The 23,976-nt window shown below is 36.4% G+C and overlaps 1 protein-coding gene and 1 pseudogene across 1 annotated transcript; both read left to right on the top strand.

The window, feature by feature from the left end:
• Positions 1-1,451: 1,451 nt before the first annotated feature.
• Positions 1,452-9,588, top strand: LOC115977639 (annotated as a pseudogene).
• A 949-nt stretch (positions 9,589-10,537) lies between these two features.
• On the top strand, positions 10,538-22,308 carry LOC115977638 (NADPH-dependent pterin aldehyde reductase). The gene is made up of 5 exons (XM_031099627.1): positions 10,538-10,900; positions 11,354-11,423; positions 13,300-13,493; positions 19,536-19,708; positions 21,858-22,308. Exons 1-5 carry the CDS (start codon positions 10,664-10,666, stop codon positions 21,925-21,927), a joined length of 744 nt encoding a protein of 247 aa, XP_030955487.1. The 5' UTR covers positions 10,538-10,663; the 3' UTR covers positions 21,928-22,308.
• Positions 22,309-23,976: the final 1,668 nt, after the last annotated feature.

Below are 23,976 nucleotides of genomic sequence, written 5' to 3'. Positions count from 1 at the left end.
GTGAAAAATTGTGAGTCTACCAAAACTTATATGACATAATATAGAAGAGTCCAAAAACTAATATATGATTCGAAGCCAAGACATAAAACTTATATATGATTAATAAATAATTGAAATTTTATTTTATATTATAGAAAGTGTAAAAATCTAAATTATAATGGCATTTTATTTGCACTTTAAAATTAATTTCAAGTGATCATAAAATTTCATAGCTCCTCACATTAGCTTGTTTGAAAAAGGCTGCTAATATCAATTTCTTAATATTAATCTATGATTAAAGACATTTTTTCAATTATTTTAAAGGCCCGTTTGATAAGAGATTTTTAGTAACATTATTTAAGTTTTGTGGAAATACATGTGAGTAAAAAAATGTGTGAAAATACGTATTGTGATGTTTAAATAACAATTTTCATTGTTTAAACACCATTGCCAAACGAGGCGTCGAGGTCTCAAAGGCCTCCGTTTAGTTAGAGATTTATAGTATTATTGTTCAGTTTTTAGTATCATAGAAATACATATTTAAGTGTTATAAAAATATATATCAAAAGTGTTACCTTATATATTTTTTTAAACAAACACAGATATGAAAAGAGAGGGAATGCGGTTGAGAGAGGCTGTGTGTTTTACTGTGTATTAGTAGTAGTACTACGACGCCGTATAAGGGAATGAACGCGGTGAACGGAGCGAGCTCTCGAACCGTACTGATAACCGGAGTGGGCAAAGGGCTCGGAAGAGCTCTGGCCTTAGAGCTCGCCGAGAGAGGCCACACCGTAATCGGGTGCGCCCGCACCCAGGATAGGCTCAATTCCCTTCAATCAAATCAGACCTCCCTGGCTCCTCCCACAACCACTTGCTCCTCAATGCTGACGTGGTCAGTCCCTCTCTCATTGGCACATGAATCATTTGATTATTTTTGATAAATATGTTATCATTTGAATCTTACTGGTTAAAATTTGCTAACTTTGTAGAGGCAAAGAATTTCAAGTTTCTCTTCCCATTCTTTGCTCATTTTTCTTCCTTTTTTATGATTCCAACAAAAGATAGAGGGTTTTATTTTACATTTTGAACAAATAAAATGCTAGGTGGAAATTTGTTGGCTAGTGCAGCATTTTGGTTCATTGTAGTCATCATATCTTGATGCTGAGGTTTTACTATGCTTCTGGTTTTGGTTGTTGCCTGTCATTTACTCTGAATTTTTCGTATATGCGGCGGACTAATATAAAGGTAGTTCCACTAAAAAAATGCAGGTACGATCAATAAAAACAACAAGATATGTCAATATGTAAAAGGAATAGCAAATATGTTGCGTCACTTCATCCCTCTGATGCTTACGAGGAATCGAGGAATTATTGTCAATATGTCTTCCGGGTGTAAAACTTTCATTTTTGTTAAATTAGCGATTGTTCCAAAAGCATAAGCTAATGGGAAATTGTGAATTTAATCATTTAACTATAGTTCTAACACTTTTTATTAAATATTATAATGTGATTTTTAAATCTCCTACTAGACATAGGCATTTCTTCTGAAAGCAGTAGCATGAGTTTTAGTTAATCTTCTCAAGAAAACGTGGGGATTCTTTAAAGAGAGAAAGATCATTATTTTAATGGTTGCCAAAACTCTTGGCCCAGTTGGCTCTGCCTTTGTAGTCTTTCAGAATGTGTCTTTCATTACCCTTGTTCCAAAGATTTCTGTGGCTTGGAACATATGAGATTCTAAACCAATTCATTTGGTTAGAAGTGTGTAAAAATTGTACAATCTCTCTGTTGAAGGCAGTCAGGTTTTAGATTCTGCCCCCGGGTCGATTGAATGTCTGGAGTCTAGAATTAGAAGTCAAATTCCCGGAGTTATCTGCTGCAAGCTTGATACTGAAATGGTTTGTGATCATGTAAATTGGATTTTTTTGCCAGAAGATTGACTTTGGTGAAAGATGTAGGAACTAGGTTTATTTTTTGCATACCCACTGTGAAGTTCTCAATTTTGATTAATGGTTGCCCATCCAGCTTTGATAGTAATTCTAGAGGATAGAGGCAAGGAGATTCAATTGCATCATTATCCACTCCAATGAAACTCTCAACAAAATGCCGAAGAGGGTGATGGGAGGAAGCTTCTTATTTGGTTTTAAAGCTCAGTGGAGTTGTGAATTTTGAGTATTTCTCATCTTCTTTTTTTAAACAACACCATCATTTCCTATGATGTTAATACTGATCATCTTTTAGCTATCAAGTCAGTTCTTTTATATTTTAAATTAGATATGGGGTTAAGGGTTAATCTTAGTGAAAGTGAAATAGTTCTTTTAGGGATGGTGGAAGGAGTCAATGAGCCGGTTGCAATTATGCGTTGTAAGGTTTATTCTTCACTTAAGAATTATTTGGGCATGCCATTAGGCTCATCATACAAGGAAGTGGCAGTTTGAAATTCAATCTTGGGAAGACAGTTGGTAGGATGGAAAAGTTATATATGTCAAGGGAGGGAGGTTTACTCCATGTTCAGTATACCTTCTCATGTGGCTAATAAATTGGAACTATTACAGTGGGGTTTTTTATAGGGAGGTTTGGGTGGGATTTTTTACATCATTGTGCTTCTGGCTATCGCCAGGGAGCTGTGCTCATTTGCTCTCTCCTTGTTTGGAGTTCATTGGGTGATGCAGTTGAAGGTAATCGATGTGTTTTTTCTTTGGAAAAGTTTGTTTTGGAAGGCATGGAAATGGGTTGATTTGGAAAGCTACACCTCTTTGCTTGCTTTTCATGGATCAACTACTTATATTATAAAAAAAAAAAGATTTTGTTTACCAATTAAAATTTTCATTTGTTTTTTATGTAATCTTTGTATACATATCGTATACTTCAGGTTTTCCTTCAAATAAAAGTTATTCGTTACTTATCAAAAAGGTTCCAACTAATCCTTTTTCTAATAAAGTTATTTATCTCTTATTAAAAAGTTCCATGTAAACTATCTTTAAAAGCTGAGATTTTAAGGATGTCTACAAGACCAGAAATACTTAAATTTTTAGTAATATGTAGATTTGTAAATTATTATAATGATATTACTTTATGCAATTCTATCTGAGAGTTTTGCAATAGCCTTATCTTGGCCTGTGTATGTCTCTCATGATAATATTGGCATTTTGGACTCCTTTACCAATATCATGTGTCTTCTTACTGAAACCTGATCATATTTTAACAGGTTGAGCCTTATTGTGCATCAAAATGCGCTGTAGAGGGTCTGACCAGATCTGTAGCAAAGGAGTTGCCTGATGGAATGGAAGTTATTGCACTTAATTCAGGTGTAATAAAAACTGACATGCTCGAGTCATGCTCTAAGCTCCTCTCACAATGCACTGCTTCCAAATCTGTGACTTCAGGCATGGAAGTCCATGCTCACATGATCAGATTTGGATTATCTGAGGACCCCAATCTTCGGAATCATTTGATTAATTTGTACTCAAAGTGTCGGTGTTTTGTGTATGCACAGAAACTGGTTGAGGAAAGTACTGAACCAGATTTGGTTTCTTGGTCTTCTTTGATATCTGGGTATGCACAAAATGAGCTTGGTGAGGAAGCCCTTTTGGCCTTTCATGAGATGCATTTGTTGGGAGTTAAGTGCAATCAGTTTACATTTCCAAGTGTTCTTAAGGCGTGCTCGATGACAAAGGAGTTAGAGCTGGGGAGGCAGGTTCATGGCATTGCAGTGGCAACAGGGTTTGAGTCCGATGTGTTTGTTGCGAATACGTTGGTTGTTATGTATGCAAAATGTGGGGAGTTTGGGAGTTCGAGGAGACTGTTTGATACAATTCCGGAGCAGAATGTTGTTTCATGGAATGCTTTGTTTTCTTGTTATGTGCAGGGTGATTTCTGTGGAGAAGCAGTGGATTTGTTTCAGGAAATGATTTTGAACGGAATAAAACCCAATGAGTTTAGTTTGTCCAGTATTCTGAATGCGTGCTCAGGTTTGGGGGATGATAGTCAAGGAAAGAAAACTCATGGGTATTTGATAAAGCTTGGGTATGATTCTGATCCATTCTCAGCAAATGCACTTGTTGATATGTATGCAAAAGTAGGAGACATTGAAGATGCAATTGCTGTTTTTGAGGAAATAGCAAGACCTGATATTGTTTCCTGGAACACTGTTATTGCTGGCTGTGTTCTTCATGAGTACCGTGGTTGGGCTTTAAACATTTTTGCACAAACGAAAAGGTCAGAAATATGTCCAAATATGTTTACCTTATCTAGTGCTCTTAAAGCTTGTGCTGGCTTGGGGCTCAAGGCATTGGGTAGACAGTTGCACTCTAGATTGATAACGATGGATATAGAATCAGATTTGTTTGTGGGTGTAGGACTGATAGATATGTACTCAGAGTGTGATATGATGGATGAAGCGAGGATGGTTTTTTATTTGATGCCAAAAAAGGACTTGATTGCATGGAATGCTGTTATCTCTGGGCATTCACACAATGGGGAAGACATGGAGGCTGTATCCCTTTTCACTGAGATGTTCAAGGAGGGAATTGGATTCAACCAGATTACTTTATCCACAGTCCTAAAATCTACAGCTAGTTTGCAGTATATCAATGTTTGTAAACAAGTTCATGCACTTTCTGTAAAATCAGGTTTTCATTCTGACATTTATGTTGTAAACAACATTCTTGATACATATGGAAAATGTAGTCATGTTGAAAATGCTGCAAGAATTTTTGAAGAATGCCCAATTGGAGATCTGGTGTCTTTCACATCCATGATCACTGCTTATGCTCAATATGATCAAGGAGAGGAAGCACTAAAGCTCCATTTGCAAATGCAAGATAGGGGAATCAAGCCAGATCCATTTGTTTGCAGTTCCCTTCTGAATGCCTGTGCAAATTTATCAGCATATGAGCAAGGAAAACAGATACATGTCCATGTTCTGAAGTTTGGATTCATGTCTGATGTCTTTGCTGGGAATTCCCTAGTCAACATGTATGCAAAATGTGGAAGCATAGATGATGCAGACCATGCTTTCTCTGAGATACCTGAGAGAGGAATAGTATCATGGTCTGCAATGATCGGGGGGCTTGCACAACATGGGCATGGGAAACAGGCCCTCCAACTGTTTAATCAAATGCTTCATGATGGTGTCCCCCCAATCGCATAACTTTAGTTAGTGTCCTTTGTGCATGCAATCATGCAGGTCTGGTAACTGAAGCCAGACAATATTTCAATTCAATGGAAGAGTTGTTTGGTATTGAACCAATGCAAGAGCATTATGCTTGTATGATTGATCTCCTTGCGCGTGCTGGAAAATTAAGTGAAGCAATGGAACTCGTGAACATGATGCCATTTCCAGCTAATGGTTCAGTTTGGGGTGCACTTCTTGGAGCAGCAAGAATCCATAAAAATGTTCATCTTGGCCAACATGCTGCTGAGATGCTTCTAACTCTTGAACCAGAGAAATCTGGTACCCATATTCTTCTTGCAAACATTTATGCATCAGCTGGCATGTGGGAAAATGTTGCAAAGGTAAGGAGGCTTATGAAAGATAGCAATGTGAAAAAGGAACCTGGAATGAGTTGGATTGAGGTCAAAGACAAGGTATACACCTTCATTGTGGGAGATAGAAGCCATTCTAGAAGCAAGGAAATATATGCCAAGCTTGATGAGCTGGCTGACCTTATGAATAAAGCTGGCTATGTTCCCATGGTAGAGATTGACCTCCATGATCTAGATCATAGTGAAAAGGAGCAGCTTTTATTCCACCATAGTGAAAGGCTTGCAGTTGCTTTTGGTTTGATTGCTACTCCACCAGGAACTCCCATTAGGGTGAAGAAGAATCTTCGAATCTGTGTGGATTGCCATGCCGCATTCAAGTTCATCTGTAAAATTGTCTCAAGGGAGATTATCGTGAGAGATATCAATAGATTCCACCATTTTAAAGATGGCTTATGTTCTTGTGGAGACTTTTGGTGATTTCTGTGGGGGAGAAGTGCTACCTTTCTTTCCAACCAAGTATACCCCCTATGTATACAATTCCCCTTTCTTTATCTGACAGAGGCATATTGGATGCCTATCATGAACCTATGGCCTTTTCTTACTGTGATGTTTTTTGATGTCTAGGTGACTCATCTTTTGGCGGTTCAAAAACAAATGCAAATGATGCCAATGAGTTCTAGCTCAAAATTCAAATGGTGCATCCTACTTCCTTAGGCTTCGTTTGGTTGGGGGATGGAAAACTGGAGAGATAGAAAATGGTGGGAGATGAAAAAGTGGAGGGATAGAAGAGATTTTATTTTTCACTCAAGTGTGTTTGGTTGGGACCCTCTAAAATCTCTCCCCATTTCCCTCTTCACCAATCACTCAAAAATACCATTTTCTCTTCCCTATTTTCCATCCCCCAATAATTGCCCCAACCAAATGCACCCTAAGTGATGGGATAGAGGGTAAGATTGCGGTTCAAGACACATGGTGTGTTTGTAAATTAAACAGAAAAATGCAAATGTCAAAACTGGGATTTAAGATAACGTGATATGTGTAATTGCTGTTTTGATTCATAGAAAGCATTATATACACCATTCGCTTATGTGATTTATTTTTTTGTTAATATTTCTTTGTCAGGTCCCTAAGATTTTTCCTATGTATATTGCTTGTTCTATGTGACTTTTGTTCCTCTTCGGTGGATATACCATCAGTTCAAGAAATGGCATTACTATCTTTTGGTAAGCTCTACAATATTGAGAATTTGTTATATTCCATAATTCCATAATTGCATGAGTTCATTTATTTATTGATTTATAAAGCTTAATTGGTTTTTTAGGCAGTGGGGTATTGACTATTGAGTTCTGGTAGTGACTTTTTGTTTTTGGTTATGTTGTTACTAATCATAGGTCCATGTGTCATTTCTGTTAGATATTTGTGTGAATTTGGAGGGTTGGAACCATGTCAGAATATAGAAAGTGGATAGGAAAATGAATGGTAATTCGTGAGGGCTGTGTGATGTGGCAAAAATTTCCTATTTCTATTTATATATATTTATTTCATTAATGCATCCCATTGAAATCTTGAGGGATTTTTACATTAGTTTTTAATTTTAACTTTGCCCCCATTGATCCAGAGTTTCTGGGGACAATGACATGTGATCATTTTACATTGTTATATGTATATTTCATTGTTGGAGTAACCTAAGATGAAAAATGAGGGAGTGACATAACTGTTCTTGTGTCTCAGGATGTTTGCTACTATGCATATATAATCTTCTTGGTCAAACTTCTTTTGTATCCAAGGAATGAAAAGCCTTTTATGGTTTGGTTCTCATTTGCTGAGGTGAGCAAGTACTCCTAGGGTACACTGCAGTCTGCATCTCTATTGGGAAATGATTCACGTCCTATATTTTGGCTCTATGTTACTGCAGGGAAACATTAGCATGGGCATTAATTGCTTGGCGCTGTAGCTTGGTTTTCAGTTCTGTTGTCAAAATTGTTAGTGTTCTTATACTTCTTTTACCTGGTGAGTTGGACCTTCTTTGTTTAGGACCTTAGGTGGCCTGCTTTATAATGTACCTTTAAACAATGGTCTAATGCTTTCCTGGGGAAGGAAAAAGAAGTATGGTTTAAAAGTGAATAATTAAAAATTGTAAAAAACGAGTCAATTTCTTCATGGATTTTATGTACTCTGTTAAAATATTTATAAATTTATAAAATACAATATAATAAATTTTAAGTTGCCAATGAGCTTTAACTCAAATGGTACCTCTCTTTTTATAAAAGCAAGATGGAGGGTGAGGTAGTGGGTTCAAGACCAACCTGTACATGTGTGACTTACCAATCCACACATTTGGCTTTGAATGCTTCTTATATTTGTTAATCTGATTCTTTTAGGGTTCTAGAATCTTTTCATATTTCAGATTGCAGTTGTTACATATACATTTTCTGGTTAGATAGAACTGAACTTTTTTACACATGCAAGAATTTCATGCTAGCTTGACCCCAGGGTGGGAATCTTGTGGTCAAGCACCTTGTCTTAGTGCTTGGATTCGAGTCATGCGGGACACGTTAGTACCGGGGTTGGTGGGGCCATCTAACACGGGTTTAACTTGTTACGGTGGAAAATGACTTACTCCCAAGATTTCGCCTTTTTCTGTTCAGCAAAAAAAAAAAAAAAAAAAAAAAAATTCATGTTTGCTTAGGCCATCTTAAGTTTTGACTGGCTTTAACAAAATGTAGAATTGTATGGGTTTCTTTGAGTAGGTTTGGTCATTGATACCCTGCTTAGTTTATTGGTCTAAAACCCATGTCAACTATCAAGATGCCTAGAGTTATTGATTGCTGAATTCGACTTTGTTGAATTACTATATTTAGGTTTCAAAAAATTTGCATTGGTGATTGGCTCACTGTTGCCTTTAAAGTCTCAGACAATATAATTGGTAACATTTAGAACTGTGATTCCTTACAAATTACTTTGGAGGGTGAAAAAGTAGTGCACTTGTTGGCCTGAAGATTGTTCTAGTTTTTCATTTTGCAGTATTAATCTGTATATTTAATCGCGTTAGTATTTACGCCTGTGCAGATAGTTAGAGAGATCTTCCATAATGATAGTTACAGAGTTCAAAGGATTTTGTATGTATATCCCTGTCTGATAATTGGCTTTAAAACCTTAACCCTTGACCAACCAACTCAAGCATCATAGGTTACTCATAGTCCAACCTTAGTGCTAACAATATTTTGGCAGGGAACTCTCAAAAAAGGCACAGAAAGCTAACAATATTTGGTGGTGCTTAAGTGGTTTGCTCGGGGATCAAAATTGCTTATTCATGTACATTGTGTGCCAAGCCTTGTTTACTGTAGCAACCATGGCACTTACAGTCCCCATCTTGTCATATGAATTGCATGTGATTTTCCAAATACTGTGTATCTGCATCTGTATGGAATGGTGGAAGCTTTCTGCTAGATGTAATGCCTAGGCAGGTGATTCTCCAGGAGAAGAAGAAATCAGAAGACAAACTCAGCAAGATCAATCCTCAGGTGTGATGGAAGATACCATGATGACGAAACTCTACTGAGACAGACAGGTAGAACTTTTTTTAGTCATACTCTGTAGAATTTTTTTAACAGTATCAAGTGTTTCTTTAGCACATCAATGCTAATGATTTGTTTGTTAAGTTGGATCTTAGGTTATAAATCTCATTTGCTATATGCACCTTTACAGATTGAAATTTTGTAGAATTCCGACTGGAATCTGATCATGGCAGTGTTTCAAATTTCAACTTTCAAGACAGCAATGTCCCGCTGTGTATTGTGATAAAGTGCACCCCCCTGTATTACTATTTTTTTAGCTAGGTGAAGTTACTGCATTTTGAGCAGCAAACTTTGCTGGCTATAAATTCTTCCATTTTTCAAGCTAACGATAATTTCATAACGGTAACTATGTCAACTACATTACATTGATTACAGAGATAAGTACTAAGCAATAACTAAATTGATGTAGATGATATCTTGATCAAGCTACAATGTGCTTAAGAAAACATAACTATTTCAGTGATTTGGTAATAAAACTACAACTTATACTACTTATTTACATTAACACGATAACAAGACTTTATAAAACCCTAAACTAGTGAATTAGAATTTAGAAGTCAAACAACAAAAGAAGTCAATATGGAATTTATCTTTAATTGGGATGCGAGCCTTTATTTATATTTTAGGTCTCGATGGTGATCAACGGTTACTTGTTACATATAGAGATTTATCCTCAAATTTCTAGGACACTTGCCCAATGCGTTATTGAACGAGGTTAACTTCTCCTTTTAAATTCCAAGAACTAATCAGCACGCCTAACTCTTTATGTTTTAAATAAGGCACTGCCACCTTATCATCACACTTTAAATATATTTATAAAATTTTAATATTTTTTTACATGTGTTTAGAATAGTTCCTCCCTTTAAATGACTTTGCCCTTAAAATTAGTGCCTAATACATTAGGAAAAAGAATTCAATTCATACTAGTTTGGTGGAAATTGTTTTGCAAATATAATAGACCTTGTTTGGTCATCTAATTTTTGTTTTCCAAAATTATAAAACTTTTTTTTTCTAAATATTATATATAAATTTTTAGAAACAAAGACACACAAAAAGATAGGAATCAATGAGGTTTTAAATATGTATTTGAAACCAGTTTTTAAAACATAATTTTGACATAATTTGTGTCTTTCTCCTATTTTTGAAAACACAAAATAAAATAAAGGCTAAAATCTAAATTATATTATCTACATTTGACTGAAATTCATTTAAGTCCTCTAACTTTATTTTCGTTTAATTGAATCATAGAAGATTCAAATTTATTAAATTCATTTATTCCATCCAACTTTGTTAAAAAATTTTCATTAAATTTTTTTTCACATTAGAAAAATATATATAATTAATAAAAATATTTTATATTAATTTTTTTTTTTTTTCATTAGTTAATTACATTCACAATTTGCAATTTAGCCCCGGAACAAATGTGGTTCAAAATTTTATCTCCCGGAGCGAGTGTGGATCCGGGTTGTTCCGGAATTGTCCTGATTCCTAATAAATCCACACCACACCCCGATTTCCAGGACACGTATATATATATTGGCCTCCACTCAAAACTTTGCAGTTTCCAAAAATACTCTGCGTTGTGTGCATTTTGTCTTACATAGAGAGAGAGGCCGTGTGTGTATGAATAGGAGGAGTAGTACGACGTCGTATAAGGGAATGAACGCGGTGAACGGAGCGAGCTCTCGAACCGTACTGATAACCGGAGTGGGCAGAGGGCTGGGGAGAGCCCTGGCCTTAGAGCTCGCCAAGCGAGGCCACACCGTAATCGGCTGCGCCCGCACCCAGGATAGGCTCAATTCTCTCCAATCAGACCTCCCTGACCCTTCAGACAAGCACTTGCTCCTCAATGCTGACGTGGTCAGTCCCTCTCTCTCTCTCTATTTTGTCATGTTGTTAAACGAGTGCTTTAGATTTTGACATTGAATGAATAGGATTTTCAGAAAATTATGTATGTAACTGTGTATGTATGTATTGGTAACTAGTTTACATTTTATTTGTAGGTAATAAGGTAATTAAATTACATTTAATTTTGGCATTTTGGAAATGTGAATATGATTTGGAAATTGTGGTATTTGGTGAATATCTATAACTGCCTTTTTCATTTTTCATGATGTTGATGACCCATTCGAGATGATGATGATGATGATGATGATTCTTGGCATGGCCAAACAGGACTCTAAATTGATTTTACACCTTGCGTGATGATCTTGAAACAATTTCATGGGATGGACATTCCCAATGTTATGTAATAGCTTAATAGCCAAAATGACTTATACTAATCTAACAAAATTTTGTGTTTATACTTTGTAGAGATCTAATAGTAGCATTGAAGAGCTGGCGCGCATTGTGATGGAGAAAAAGGGTGTTCCAGACATCATAGGTATATTTTTACTTCTCCTATTGCTGGTTAAATTCTTTCTTGACTGTGCTTAAACTTCACCCCATCAGTAGATTTTCCAGTTAAAGTTTCTCAGAAAATAGTTATACATATTTTTGCCATTCTGACCTGTCACTAGCAAAAAGATTTATTCTTGTATTATTTTTTGGATAAATAATGAATTTTATTGAGTCCCGAAGAAAATTAGAGTCACACAAGTATACAGGATGTATACAACTGGGGACAATACAATCAAGCACGAAAATTACAATGATATATCAAATCACAAACCGAACATTTAAAAATACTCCCCACAACAGACATCCAATCTAACAAGGTTTTTAAGAAAAATAGTTTTAGATTTGATAAAGACCACTCAGAATCCTCAAAGCATTGGTCATTTCTCTCCCTCCAAAGGCACGACATCAAACAATGGGGAGTAGCCATCCAAATGACGCCATTTCGATGTTGACCAAACCTACCTTGCCAACAGGCTTCTAAGTCAATAACCGTCCTTGGCATTGCCCAAAGAACTCCAAACGATCTGAACACCATAGCAATAGGATAATGAAGCAGCAGATGATCCACTATTTCCCCATTACATTTGCACGTATAACAATAATCCAATATCCAAATATTCCTTTTATGCAAGTCGCCAATTGTCAAGATTTTTCCCAAGGCTGCAGTCCAAACAAAGAAAGCAACTCTAGAACGGATCTTTGACTTCCATTTGCTTTTCCAAGGAAACAGTTGATCACTATTGCGAATCAAGACCTGGTAATAGCCTCTAACCTCAAAGCCCCTCTTCTTAGATGGTTTCCAACACATCTTATCATCCCCATCCCCACTCAAAGATACACCATAAATAATATCCATAGAGTTTGACTTCCCAATCCTGTACAGCATGTGAAAGTTAATTCCCATTGAAGAACTCCATTGGAGAACTTAATAAGATCTGCCTCAGAAGCCTCCTTATCACAATTAATTCTGAATAACTTTGGGAGACACACCTGTAGAGAGCTCTCCCCACATCACAAATCCTACCAAAATTTCACTCTACCCATCATCTATGACTTCAAGTGTTGGAACTACCTCATTCTAAGAGTGTGGTGTGTGATTTCAACTGCCTTTCACAATTTTATTTTATATTTTACCCATCCCATAGTTTTCATAATTCATGTGCTGTATTGTTTGTCTTTGGAGATACCAAGGTATTTTAATTGATTTAATACTTGCAAGTGATGGAACTTGAGGCTTCAACTTTGTAAAATGTGGTTTTGGAGATGACCATCATTGCAGCATCACCTTTCATGCCAACTTTCAATACATGTATCACGCACACGCATACATTGAATTTGGAGCATTTTATGTCCATGGTCAAGATATTATGTTATGCTCTTTAGTTAGCCCTGCTCAATGCATAAGGGTTTTTTTTTTAAAAAAAAAATCCTCATTGGTACATGAATCATTTGAATATTGTTATTATGATTTTTTATAAATGCGTTATCATTTGAATCTTACTAGTTAAATTTGCTAATTTTGTAGAGGCAAAGAATTTCAAGTTTTTCTCCCCATTCTTAACTCATTTTTCTTCTTTAGTGAGATTTGTGCTTTGCACAATGTAGGGTTTTATGATTCCAATAAAAGAAAAGAGGTTTTTATTACATTTTGAACGAATATAATGCTAGGTGGAAATTTGTTGGCTAGTGCAGCATTTTTTTGATAAATAATGAATTTTATTGATGGCTAGTGCAGCATTTTGGTTCATTGCAGTCATCATGTTTTGATGTGAGGTTTTACTATGCTCTTGGTATTGGTTGTTGCCTGTCATTTATTCTGAATTGTTGTATATGCAGGACTAATATAAAGGTAGTTCCAGTAAACAATGCAGGTACCATCAATAAAAACAACAAGATATGGGAGGTTCCTGAAGAAGATTTTGATGCTGTTATTGATACAAATGTAAAAGGAGTAGCAAATATGTTGCGTCACTTCATCCCTCTGATGCTTACGAGGAATCAAGGAATTATTGTCAATATGTCTTCCGGGTGGGGAAGATCTGGCGCAGCACTGGTATAATGACATGATTCTCTTAATACTTCTGTTGCAAATATTATTACTTCTTTCATTAGACAGATGTAAACCTTTTCTTTTTGTTAAATTACTAGTTGTCCCAAAATCTTAAGCTAATAGGAAATGGTGAATTTAATTATTTAACCATAGTTCTAACACTCTCCTTTAAGTGTGGGCCTAAACTCTCCCTTAATAAGTGGGGCCTAACATGTGTGATTTTTAACATTTTTATGGGAGTTAGGGTAAAGCTAGGGATTGAACTCATGATCTCCTGCTCTTATACCATGTTAAATTACTAATTGTTCAAAAAGCTTAAACTAATAGGAAATGATGAATTTAATCATTTAACCATAGTTCTAACACTTTTTATTAAATATTACGATAATAATGTAATTTATAAATCTGCTACTAGACATAGGCATTTCTTCTGAAAGCACTAGCATGAGTTTTAGTAAATATTCTCAATAAAATGTGAGGATGCTTTAAAGAGAGAAAGATCATTATTTCAGTGGTGCCAAAGCTCTTGGGCCAGTTGGCTATGCCTTTGTAGTCTTTACCATTGTTGGAATGTGGTGGAGGCAGATGTTATGAGCTTCTTTCAATAATTTTAGGAGACATGTAAGTTTGAGAAGTTTGAATGCGTCTTTCATTACCCTTGTTCCAAATATTTCTGTGGCTTGGAACATAAGAGATTCTAAACCAATTCATTTGGTTAGAAGTGTGTATAAGTTTCTGGCAAAGGTTTTACCTAATAGGTTTAAAAGAATGTTCGGGAAGATTATTTCTGAATTGTAGAATCTCTTTGTTGAAAGCAGTCAAATTTTAGATTCTTCCCGTGTCGATTGAATGTCTGGAGTCTAGAATCAGGAGTCAAATGGATTGTTTGCCGGAAGATTGGCTTTGGTGAAAAATGGAAGAACTAGGTTTATTTTTTGCATATCCACTGTCAAGTTCTCAATTATGGTTAATGGTTGCCCATATAGCTTTAATAGAAATTCTAGAGGATAGAGGCAAGGAGATTCAATTGCATATTTGCATCGTTATCCTCTTCAATGAAACTCTCAACAAAATGCCGAAGAGGGTTATGGGAGGAAGCTTCTTATTTGGTTTCAAAGCTCAGGGGAGCCGTGGATTTTGAGTATTTCTCATCTTCTTTTTTAAACAACAACATATTTTTCTATGATGCTAATATTGATCATCTTGTAGCTATCAAGTTAGTTCTTTTATATTTTAAATTAGGTATGGGGTTAAGGGTTAATATTAGTGAAAGTGAAATAGTTCTTGTAGGGATGGTGGAAGGAGTCGATGAGCTAGTTGCAGTTATGCATTGTAAGGTTTGCTATTTACTTAAGAATTATTTGGGAGGTAGAGGTTTGGTTTAGTGCTGGTGTCAGTAGGTGGGGATATTACCGTGGTAATGAAGATAAGAATGATTTTGTGGAATGTTAGAGGTTTAAATGATCCTTAGAAACGCCTTGTGGTGAAGAATTTGCTGCGGGAGTGGAAGTGTGATGTTGTTTGTTTACAAAAGACAAAAATTGCTAGCATGAATAGACTGCTGGTTTGTAGTTTGTGGAGCTGTCCATATGTGGATTGCGCTATGTTGGAGGCTGATCAGACTGTTGGTGGTATTTTGATTATGTGGGATAAAAAGGTTTTGGATAAGGTGAAGGTTATGGTTGGTGCATTCTCAGTTTCGGTGAAGTGGCAAGGGGTGGAGGACAGTTTTATAAGGGCATGCTCAGGGGTTTATGGCCCAAATGAGAATAACGAGAGGGGCCACATGTGGGATGAGTTGGTGGGTATTCAGCAGTATTGGAGGATACCGTGGTGCTGCCTCGGGGATTTTAATGTTGTTCGCTTTCCTAGTGAGCGTAGGGGTGAGACTCATTTGACCCTAGCTATGGAAAAAATTTCTAAATTTATTGAGGATCTTAACTTGATTGATTTGCCGTTGGAAGAAGGTAGTTTTACATTTTCAAGTGGTACTGATCAACTAGCAATGTCTAGGATTGATAGAGCTTTGATCACTCCAGATTGGGAGGATCACTTTCCAGATGTTATTCAAAGGATTTTACCCCGTCCTATTTCAAATCACTGTCCAATTCTTTTGGAGGAAGGGGGAATGGCAAGGGGGAAGAGTTCGTTCAGATTTGAAAATATGTGGTTGTAAACGGAGGGGTTTGTGGATAAAGTTCAATCTTGGTGGAACTGGCACTCTTTTGTAGGTACACCTAGTTTCGTGCTTGCTAAAAAACTAAGGTTCTGAAAGAGGACATTGTACAATGGAATCGCTAAGAGTTTGGTAATGTAGAGCGGCAAAAGAAACAATTACTGGAGGAGTTGAAAATATCAGATGCGAAGGAAGGGGACTTAGGTCTCATTGATGGGGAGAATCGTCATAGGGCAGATTTGAGGTCCCAGATGGAGCATCTTCTTTCCTTGGAAGAAATTTCCTAGCGACAAAAATCTAGAATGTTATGTATCAAGGAAGGGAATAATAAAACCAAGTTCTTCCACAAAATGGCTTACTCCCATAGAAGGAATAATCATCTTAGGACGTTGGAGGTGGATGGGGTGGTTTTTGAGGAGGATTCCGAGGTAACTAATCAGGTAGTCCAGTTTTATAAAAATTTGTACAAGGAGTTCGAGGGGTGGAGGCCTTGTGCATAAGGTTTGGAGCTTGATCGTATTGGGGAGATGGAGAGGGTTTGGCTTGAATGGAAGTTTGAGAGAGAGGAGATATTACAAGTCGTAAGTGACTTGGAGGGGGACAAAGCTCCAGGTCCGGATGGGTTTACTATAGCATTTTATTAGCACTGTTGGAGAGTAGTGGAGAAAGACGTCTTAGCGGTCTTTGAAGAGTTTTTTCAGCATTGTAAGTTTGAAAAATCCCTTAATGCTTCCTTCATTGCTTTAATTCCTAAAAAGAACGGCGCTTCTAATATTAGAGATTTCCGACCTATTAGCTTGGTGGGGAGTGTGTATAAAATCTTGGTTAAGGTTTTGGCAAATCGTTTGAGAGTTGTTTTAAATCAGTTGATCTCTGAGACTCAGAATAGCTTTGTGGGTGGGAGACAAGTCCTTGACTCGGTTCTTATTGCGAATGAGTGTGTGGATAGCCGAAGGAAGAGTAGGGTTCCTGGAGTCATTTGTAAACTTGATATTGAGAAGGCCTATGATCATGTGAATTGGGAGGCTTTGCTGGATTTATTGAATAGAATGGTTTTGGAGTGAAGTGGTGTAAGTGGATCCGTACTTGTATATCCACAGTTCAGTTCTCTGTTTTGATTAATGGGCCTCCAGCTGATTTTTTTGGTAGTTCAAGGGGCTTAAGTCAAGGGGATCCGCTATTTCCTATGTTGTTTTTGATTTTGATGGAAGTGTTCAGTAGGATGTTGAGAAGAGTGGAGGGAGTCGGATTGGTCCATGGCTTTAAAGTTAAGGGTAGGAGGGATGGTGGGGAAAGTGTTTCACATCTATTGTTTGTAGATGATACTATCCTATTTTGTGATGCAGATGTGGAGCAAATTCTTCATATCCGGCTGTTGTTACTCAGTTTTCAAGCGGTTACTGGTTTGAAGGTCAATGTGCACAAGTGTGAAATGGTTCCAATAGTGGAGGTTGATGATGTGCATGCCCTGGTTGATATTTTGGGTTGTAAAGTTGGATCTCTGCCTATGTCTTATCTTGGCATGCCGTTGGGGGCTTCACACAAGTCCCCTTCAATTTGGAATCCCATTTTGGAAAAAATTGAGCAGAAATTAGCCGGGTGGAAGAAGTTATATTTGTCTAAAGGGGGTCGATTGATGTTACTCAAGAGTATGTTATCTAGTCTTCCTACCTATTTTCTTTCTCTATTCACCATTCCTACTTAGATGGCTAATAAAATTGAAAAGTTGCAAAGAGATTTTCTATGGGGTGATAGCAAGACTCATCTGGTTGGATGGGATAAAGTTTGTACGCCTATAGCTAACGGTGGTTTGGGGATAAGAAAACTCACTACTTTCAATAAGGCCTTATTGGGGAAATGGTTGTGGCGGTTTGGGAAGGAAGAGGATCGGTTATGGAGGAGGGTGGTAGTTTCAAAATATGGGGAAGAATGGGGGGGATGGACCTCAAAGCTTGGTAGGGGGGTTCATGGGTGTGGTTTGTGGAGAGGCATTTGTATGGGATGGGAGGATTTTAGCAAAAATTGCCAGTTTGTTGTTGGGTTGGGGAATAGAGTGAGATTTTGGCAAGATGGGTGGTATGGGGATCAACCTTTCCAATTGGCTTTTCCAAGGCTGTATGGTATTTCCATTGACAAGGAGGCATCTGTTGAAGCTTCTTTGTCAAGGCGGGGGGGGGAGGGGGAGGGGGAGGATAGAAGAATTTGGGATGTTCGTTTTAGTGGAGATCTTAATGATTGGGAGATGGATGAAGGGCTGCATTTTCTTCGTATACTGGGAGCTAATTCTCCTCCTCTGGATGTTGGAGACCGGATGAGGTGGAAGTTGAAACCTAATGGGAATTTTGACATCCAGTCGTATTATAACAAGTTGCGGGATTCCTCCTCCATTGTCTTTCCTTGGAAAGGTATATGGAGAGTAAAGGCACCTAGACGGGTTTCTTTTTTTGTTTGGTTTGCAGCTTGGAATAAGATTCTCACGGGTGATAACTTGAGATTGAGGAGATTGGATTTTGTAGACTGGTGCATTATGTGTCGACATTGTGGAGAGATGGTAGACCACTTACTTCTTCATTGTGAGATGGCTCATCGGTTGTGGAGCTTTGCCTTTACTACTTTTGGCTTGTCTTGGGTTATTCCTAGATCGATCCCAAATTTGCTTTTTGGCTGGTGGAATTGGTTGGGGAAGCATTCGTCTCAGATTTGGAACTTAGTTCTGTTATGCATCCTATGGTGCATTTGGAAGGAACGGAATCGGAGGACTTTTGAGGATTTGGATAGTTCCGGCGATCAAATGCTTGCTTCTTTTTGTGGGACTCTGTTTGATTGGTCACGGGCTTGGGGACTCACGACTAGTGATTCTCTCCCTTCTTTTCTTTGCTCTCTTTCTCCTTTGTAATTATTATGTTGTCTGGGTTTCTTTTATGCTTTCTTTCTGTTTTTCTCCTTGTATTCCCTAGGTCTGCTCTATGTTTTTCATGCATAGAGTAGCCGTTCGTATATATATCATTCTTACTTATCAAAAAAAAAAAGACAGTTGGTAGGATGGAAAAGTTATATGTGTCAAGGGATGGAGGTTTACTCCCTGTTCAGTAGACCTTCTCATGTGGCTAATAAATTGGAGCTATTACATTGGGAATTTTTATAGGGAGGTTTGGGTGGGATTTATTACATCATTGTGCTTCTGGCTACCACCAGGGAGCTGTGGTCATTTGTTCTCTCTTTGTTTGGAGTTCATTGGGTGATGCAGTTGAAGATTATTGATGTGTTTTTATTTGGAAAAGTTTGTTTTGAAGGCATGGAAATGGGTTGATTTGGAAAGTTACACCTCTTTGCTTGCTTTTGGCTATACTTAATTTCTTTTATGTTAGATTTCATAGATCTGTTATAGAAGAATTTCATAGATCTAACATAGAAGAATTTCATAGATCAACTACTTATATTAAAAAAAAAGAGAGAAGATTTGGTTGCTCAATTAAAATTTTTATTTGTCTTTTAGGTAAATCTTTGTATACATATTGTATACTTGAGGTTTTTCTTCAAATAAAAGCTATTAATTACTTATCAAAAAGGTTCTAACTAATCCTTTTTCTAATATAAGTTATTTATCACTTATCAAAAAGTTCCAAGTAAAATATCTTGAAAAGCTGGATTTTAAGTATGATTACAAGATCAGAAATACTTACATTTTTTGTTATATGTAGATTCGTAAATTATAATAATTATATTACTTTATGCAATTCTATTCTATCTGAGAGTTTTGCAATAGCCTTATCTTGGCCTGTGTAAGTCTCTCATGGTGATATTGGCATTTTGGACTCCTTTATCAACATCAAGTGTCTTCTTACTAAAACCTGATCATATTTTGACAGGTTGCACCTTATTGTGCATCAAAATGGGCCATTGAGGGTCTGACCAGATCTGTAGCAAAGGAATTGCCCGATGGAATGGCAGTTATTGCACTTAATCCAGGTGTTATAAAAACTGACATGCTTGAGTCATGCTTTGGCGATTCAGCTGGTCTGTACCAGGAACCTGAAACATGGTAAGAGTTTTTATCTAATTTCAGAATTTAATGCTTTCTTTATGGTATTTATGTTGTTTGTTATTGGAATGTTTTGCTTTCTTTATGGTATTTATGTTCCAATATCAGAATTTTTGCTTTCTCTATGGTATTTATGTTGTGGATTGATGAATTCTATAGAAGATGTCTTAACATGTTCTGATCTGAACAATTTTGTGGTGCTTACATTCTTATTAATCAATTATAGCAATATATACCTTTGCTTTGGCTGGTTCTATTTGCCTCCCATTCCCCGCCCAATAGGCTGAAAAACATAGAATCAGATTCCTTTGCTGTTCATTATTGAGAAATCTTCATTGAGAACAAATCAAGAAAATGTAATCCTTTATATTGATCCTACAAGAAATCCTACTGTTCAAAAAATTTGAAACTGATTCATGCATGTGTTGCCCAGAATTTAGAGGAAATCTCTATTCTATCAAACAGACAAGGCAAACATCTTGTGCTGAAGAACCATGTAAGCAAGTGATCTACCCTAGAATTGCCTTTGCAGGATACAGCTTGAAAGCTCATACAATTTGAAAAACTAGCTGCCAAAGATTTGAGGATGAGCTAGGTGTGGAAAACCTTGAATTCCCTTAACCTTCTTGTAGAACTGTGAACCTGATGGTGAAGGCATTTCATTACCACTACATTCCTTGAACTTTGAACAATACTCTATCAATTCCTTAGGGTGTTCATGTGCTGGGTTTGGTTGGATTGAGCCAACCTAGATTGGTAGCATATAATGCCAATTGAAAAGGATAAGGTCTCTGACAGCACTTCCTTTTCAACTTTACGGTACTGACTGGTTCCACCGGGGTTTGCTCATTGATCACCACCAAATTCCATTGATGGCTGCAGAACCACACTTAACATCTCAATTTACAGCCACAAACTTTATTAAAAAAATCCCCAAACCAACAACAGTCATGCCTAGATTGGTAGTTCAATGCCTTTTAATAACATCAATGAAAAATTTGAATCCCATGTTACAAATTGTATCAACCACCACCAGGTTTTGGACATATTTCAAAGTTAAATTTCTCTAATGCAGTTTGGTAAGCTTAATGGTGTGTTTGGAAGTTCGGAGAGAGAGGAGAGTAGGGGGTAAGGGAGGGGAATGAGAGGAGAGGGGATGGGAATAATTACCCCTTCCCCTAATTTGGATGTTTTAAAATTAATGGGAAAGGGAATAGATATGCCTCCTCTTTGTTTGGATGTTTTAAAAATTAAGGAGAGAAGAGGGGAGAGGAGTGTTCATATTAATTGATAACCATGACCATCTCTTGTTTTTTTTTTTTTTTTAAAGAAATAGATATAAATTGAAGTCATAAAGGTGAAATTGACAATTTAATTTTTTAAATATAAGTGAAACCCCTCCCCTCTCCTCTCCCTCCAAATTCCTCCAATTTGGGGAATTAACAAAGAGTTAGTAGAGGTAAGATACCCCTCCAAACCCCTTGCCCTCCCCCCTTAGCAAATAGCCAAACATGGTCTATTAAACCCTCCCCATCCCCTTACCTCTACTCTCCTCTCCTCCTCCTCTATCCAAACAAGGTGTAAGGGATGAATTGGTGAAGATGGGGCATCTTTAGTGGCACCACAACTGTTGAGAGATGAATTGCTGGTGAATGGAAAAGATATGAGAGAGAGAGAGAGAGAGAGAGAGAGATTGGCGGGTGATAAGATAAGGAATAAAGAAATCCTTTGGACAATAGGAAATAGTCATGTCTCACCGTATTAGGCCAGGACAGGTTTAACGAGTGGATTTTACTAAAACAAAACTGCCACCCGAACATTTAGAAATTTCAGGCTATTGGGCCCAATACCGACTGGCCTATTTGTGGAGATGATTGTGCCTTGTTGGGTCCATCAGATTTATGAATGACAGTACCTGGTTTGTGTGTTTTTTTTTTGATAGAAAACAAATTTTTATTGAGTTTAAGCATAAATTTATTAGGGTTAGTTTGATTTTGGTTACTAATTAAACCATGAAGTTCTAATTGCTTCAATGTCTACCCCATAGTTTCAAGTAAATTTATTACAATCTGGATCCTGAATGAGTCTGTTAGGATAGTAAAATTTATATTGTTGGACTCAAAAATTTATGTTTCTCATTTACAACCAGGGCTTTGAAGGCGGCTACAATGATACTCAATCTTACAGCTGCAGACAATGGTGCATCTCTTACTGTTTGATTAAAGTATCCACTTAACACATTAGCCTCAGATTATGCAATTACTGTCTGATTAGGAGCTTTGGAGCAATCAACTAGAAATTTTTTCTCTACACATCAATTTTGAAATTAGATTGTAAGACACTGTAGTCTGTTTACAGTGTGCTTGACAGGCCAATGGAAATATTGTTCTCATTGAAATATTTGCAAGCATTAGGAAGTTTGACTGTCAGGGGTAGGTCTAGAAATCTGATTTCTCAGAGCTGTCAGGAAGATATTCCATCCCGTTCTTGACAGCTTGAGAGGTTGGAGTCACCAACAGTCATGAATTAATTAAGAATGAATGAAATTTCATGGGCATCACAATTATTCTGGCATCTGATATTGTTTTGTTTCAATTTAATTTATCATCATAAGCTGCTGTATGGTTTTAGCAATTATTAGTCAACAAATTATTTAGAATGTTATTCTTTGCACTTCAAAATTTCTCTTCTTTGGACTAAATTACACTATTTACCCTTTTTATTTTGTGGTATTCATAGATACATAGGCTTTTGCTTTGCGTATCAAGTTATGTTTCTTATAGACCCTTCCCATTTTACTTCATTATGAAACTATGAACAATCTATTGTACCATAATGGATTATTGGAATTCTCTATTAGTATTGGCCTTAATCTGGAGGCTAGGATTTGATATGATCCTTTACGTGAAATTATACTTTTGTGTGCGTGCGTGTGTATAGTTCTTTCAGCAAGGACCTACCTCTAATTATTATTATTATTTTTTGAATGCTTTGGACTTTGTATTACCTCTCAATAGCAACCATCTCCCATTGAAAAAGAGGCCTGACATCCTGTTAGGGCTTGGAGCTTTCAGAGACTCATATCCTGAATTACTCACGTGAAAGCATGCATGCACATCTAAAAAAAAAACTAAACTAGCTAGTGTGCATTTAGATGAATTATTTGCTTATTTATTGAAAGTAGATAAGGTATTTTTATACCTTGAAAATTGAAATTTAGAAAAATTATATATTAGGGAGAGAGCACTTTGAAAGACTTCAATTGATTAGTTAATATAATATATAGAAACATCACTTAACCTAAAAATTTAAGATTATAAGTTAGGCGTAGCTATATTATATTAATCACTAATTTGTCTTATTAGTATTTAATTTGAGATTTTATTTATTTGTGTATACTCAACACTATATATAGGGTAAAAAGCTAAATAAACTAAAAAAAAAAAAAACCTTGAATTCACACTTGGAATAAAAAGAAACAAAAATAGTTAAATACTTAGATGAGACCTCATGAACTGTGAAGAACTTTTGAAGAGATCCTATGTCCTTATTGCATGTCTAAATAATCATTCACATGAAAGCATGCTCACCTAAGAAAACAAAAATTGAATTATAAAGAAAAATAATTTCAGAGGATATTTTGTATATACCATGAAAATGTTTGTTATTCTCCATTATTCTATTTGCAAATATACATAATAATAATGATAATTAATAAATTAAAGATATTACATTAATCAAAAGGTCATTATTGCATTGATTATAAGCGTAAAATAGGAATGATAAGGAATCCAATCGAGTAAGAATAGTGGAGGAACAATTTTTGGTGATGCAAGATATGCAAAGAAATAGAAAACCAATCTACTATTTAGGCCGAGAACCGAGGTGGTATACCATGCATCCGATGCATGTTTTCTTTCTCACATGAAAGTGGACTCTACACATGTGAAGTATACCTCCATGTAAGAGAGAGAAAACATACATCCGATGCATAATATATTTTCTCCCGACAACCAATGTGTAGGATTGCCATTGTCGCCAAAAAAACGTCCCATTCTTTGGGAAAAAGAAAAAGGAATCTTAGATCCATATAGTCTTTTACTGATACATAGGTCCATAACACTGTTTCTTCTTTTTCTAAACAAAACATAGTGGATTAATTATTCAGCCAAAAAAAACGAAAACAAAGTAGTGGATTCCACTTAAAACCCACCAGTTTTTTTTGACGGAAATTTCAGCTTTGAATTAAGAGTCCCACATGATCCTAA

This window comes from Quercus lobata, chromosome 2 (genome assembly GCF_001633185.2).
Source record: "Quercus lobata isolate SW786 chromosome 2, ValleyOak3.0 Primary Assembly, whole genome shotgun sequence".
Lineage (NCBI taxonomy): Eukaryota > Viridiplantae > Streptophyta > Magnoliopsida > Fagales > Fagaceae > Quercus > Quercus lobata.
The sequence above is the reverse complement of the archived record's forward strand: the minus strand, read 5'-3'. Positions and strand labels throughout refer to the sequence as shown.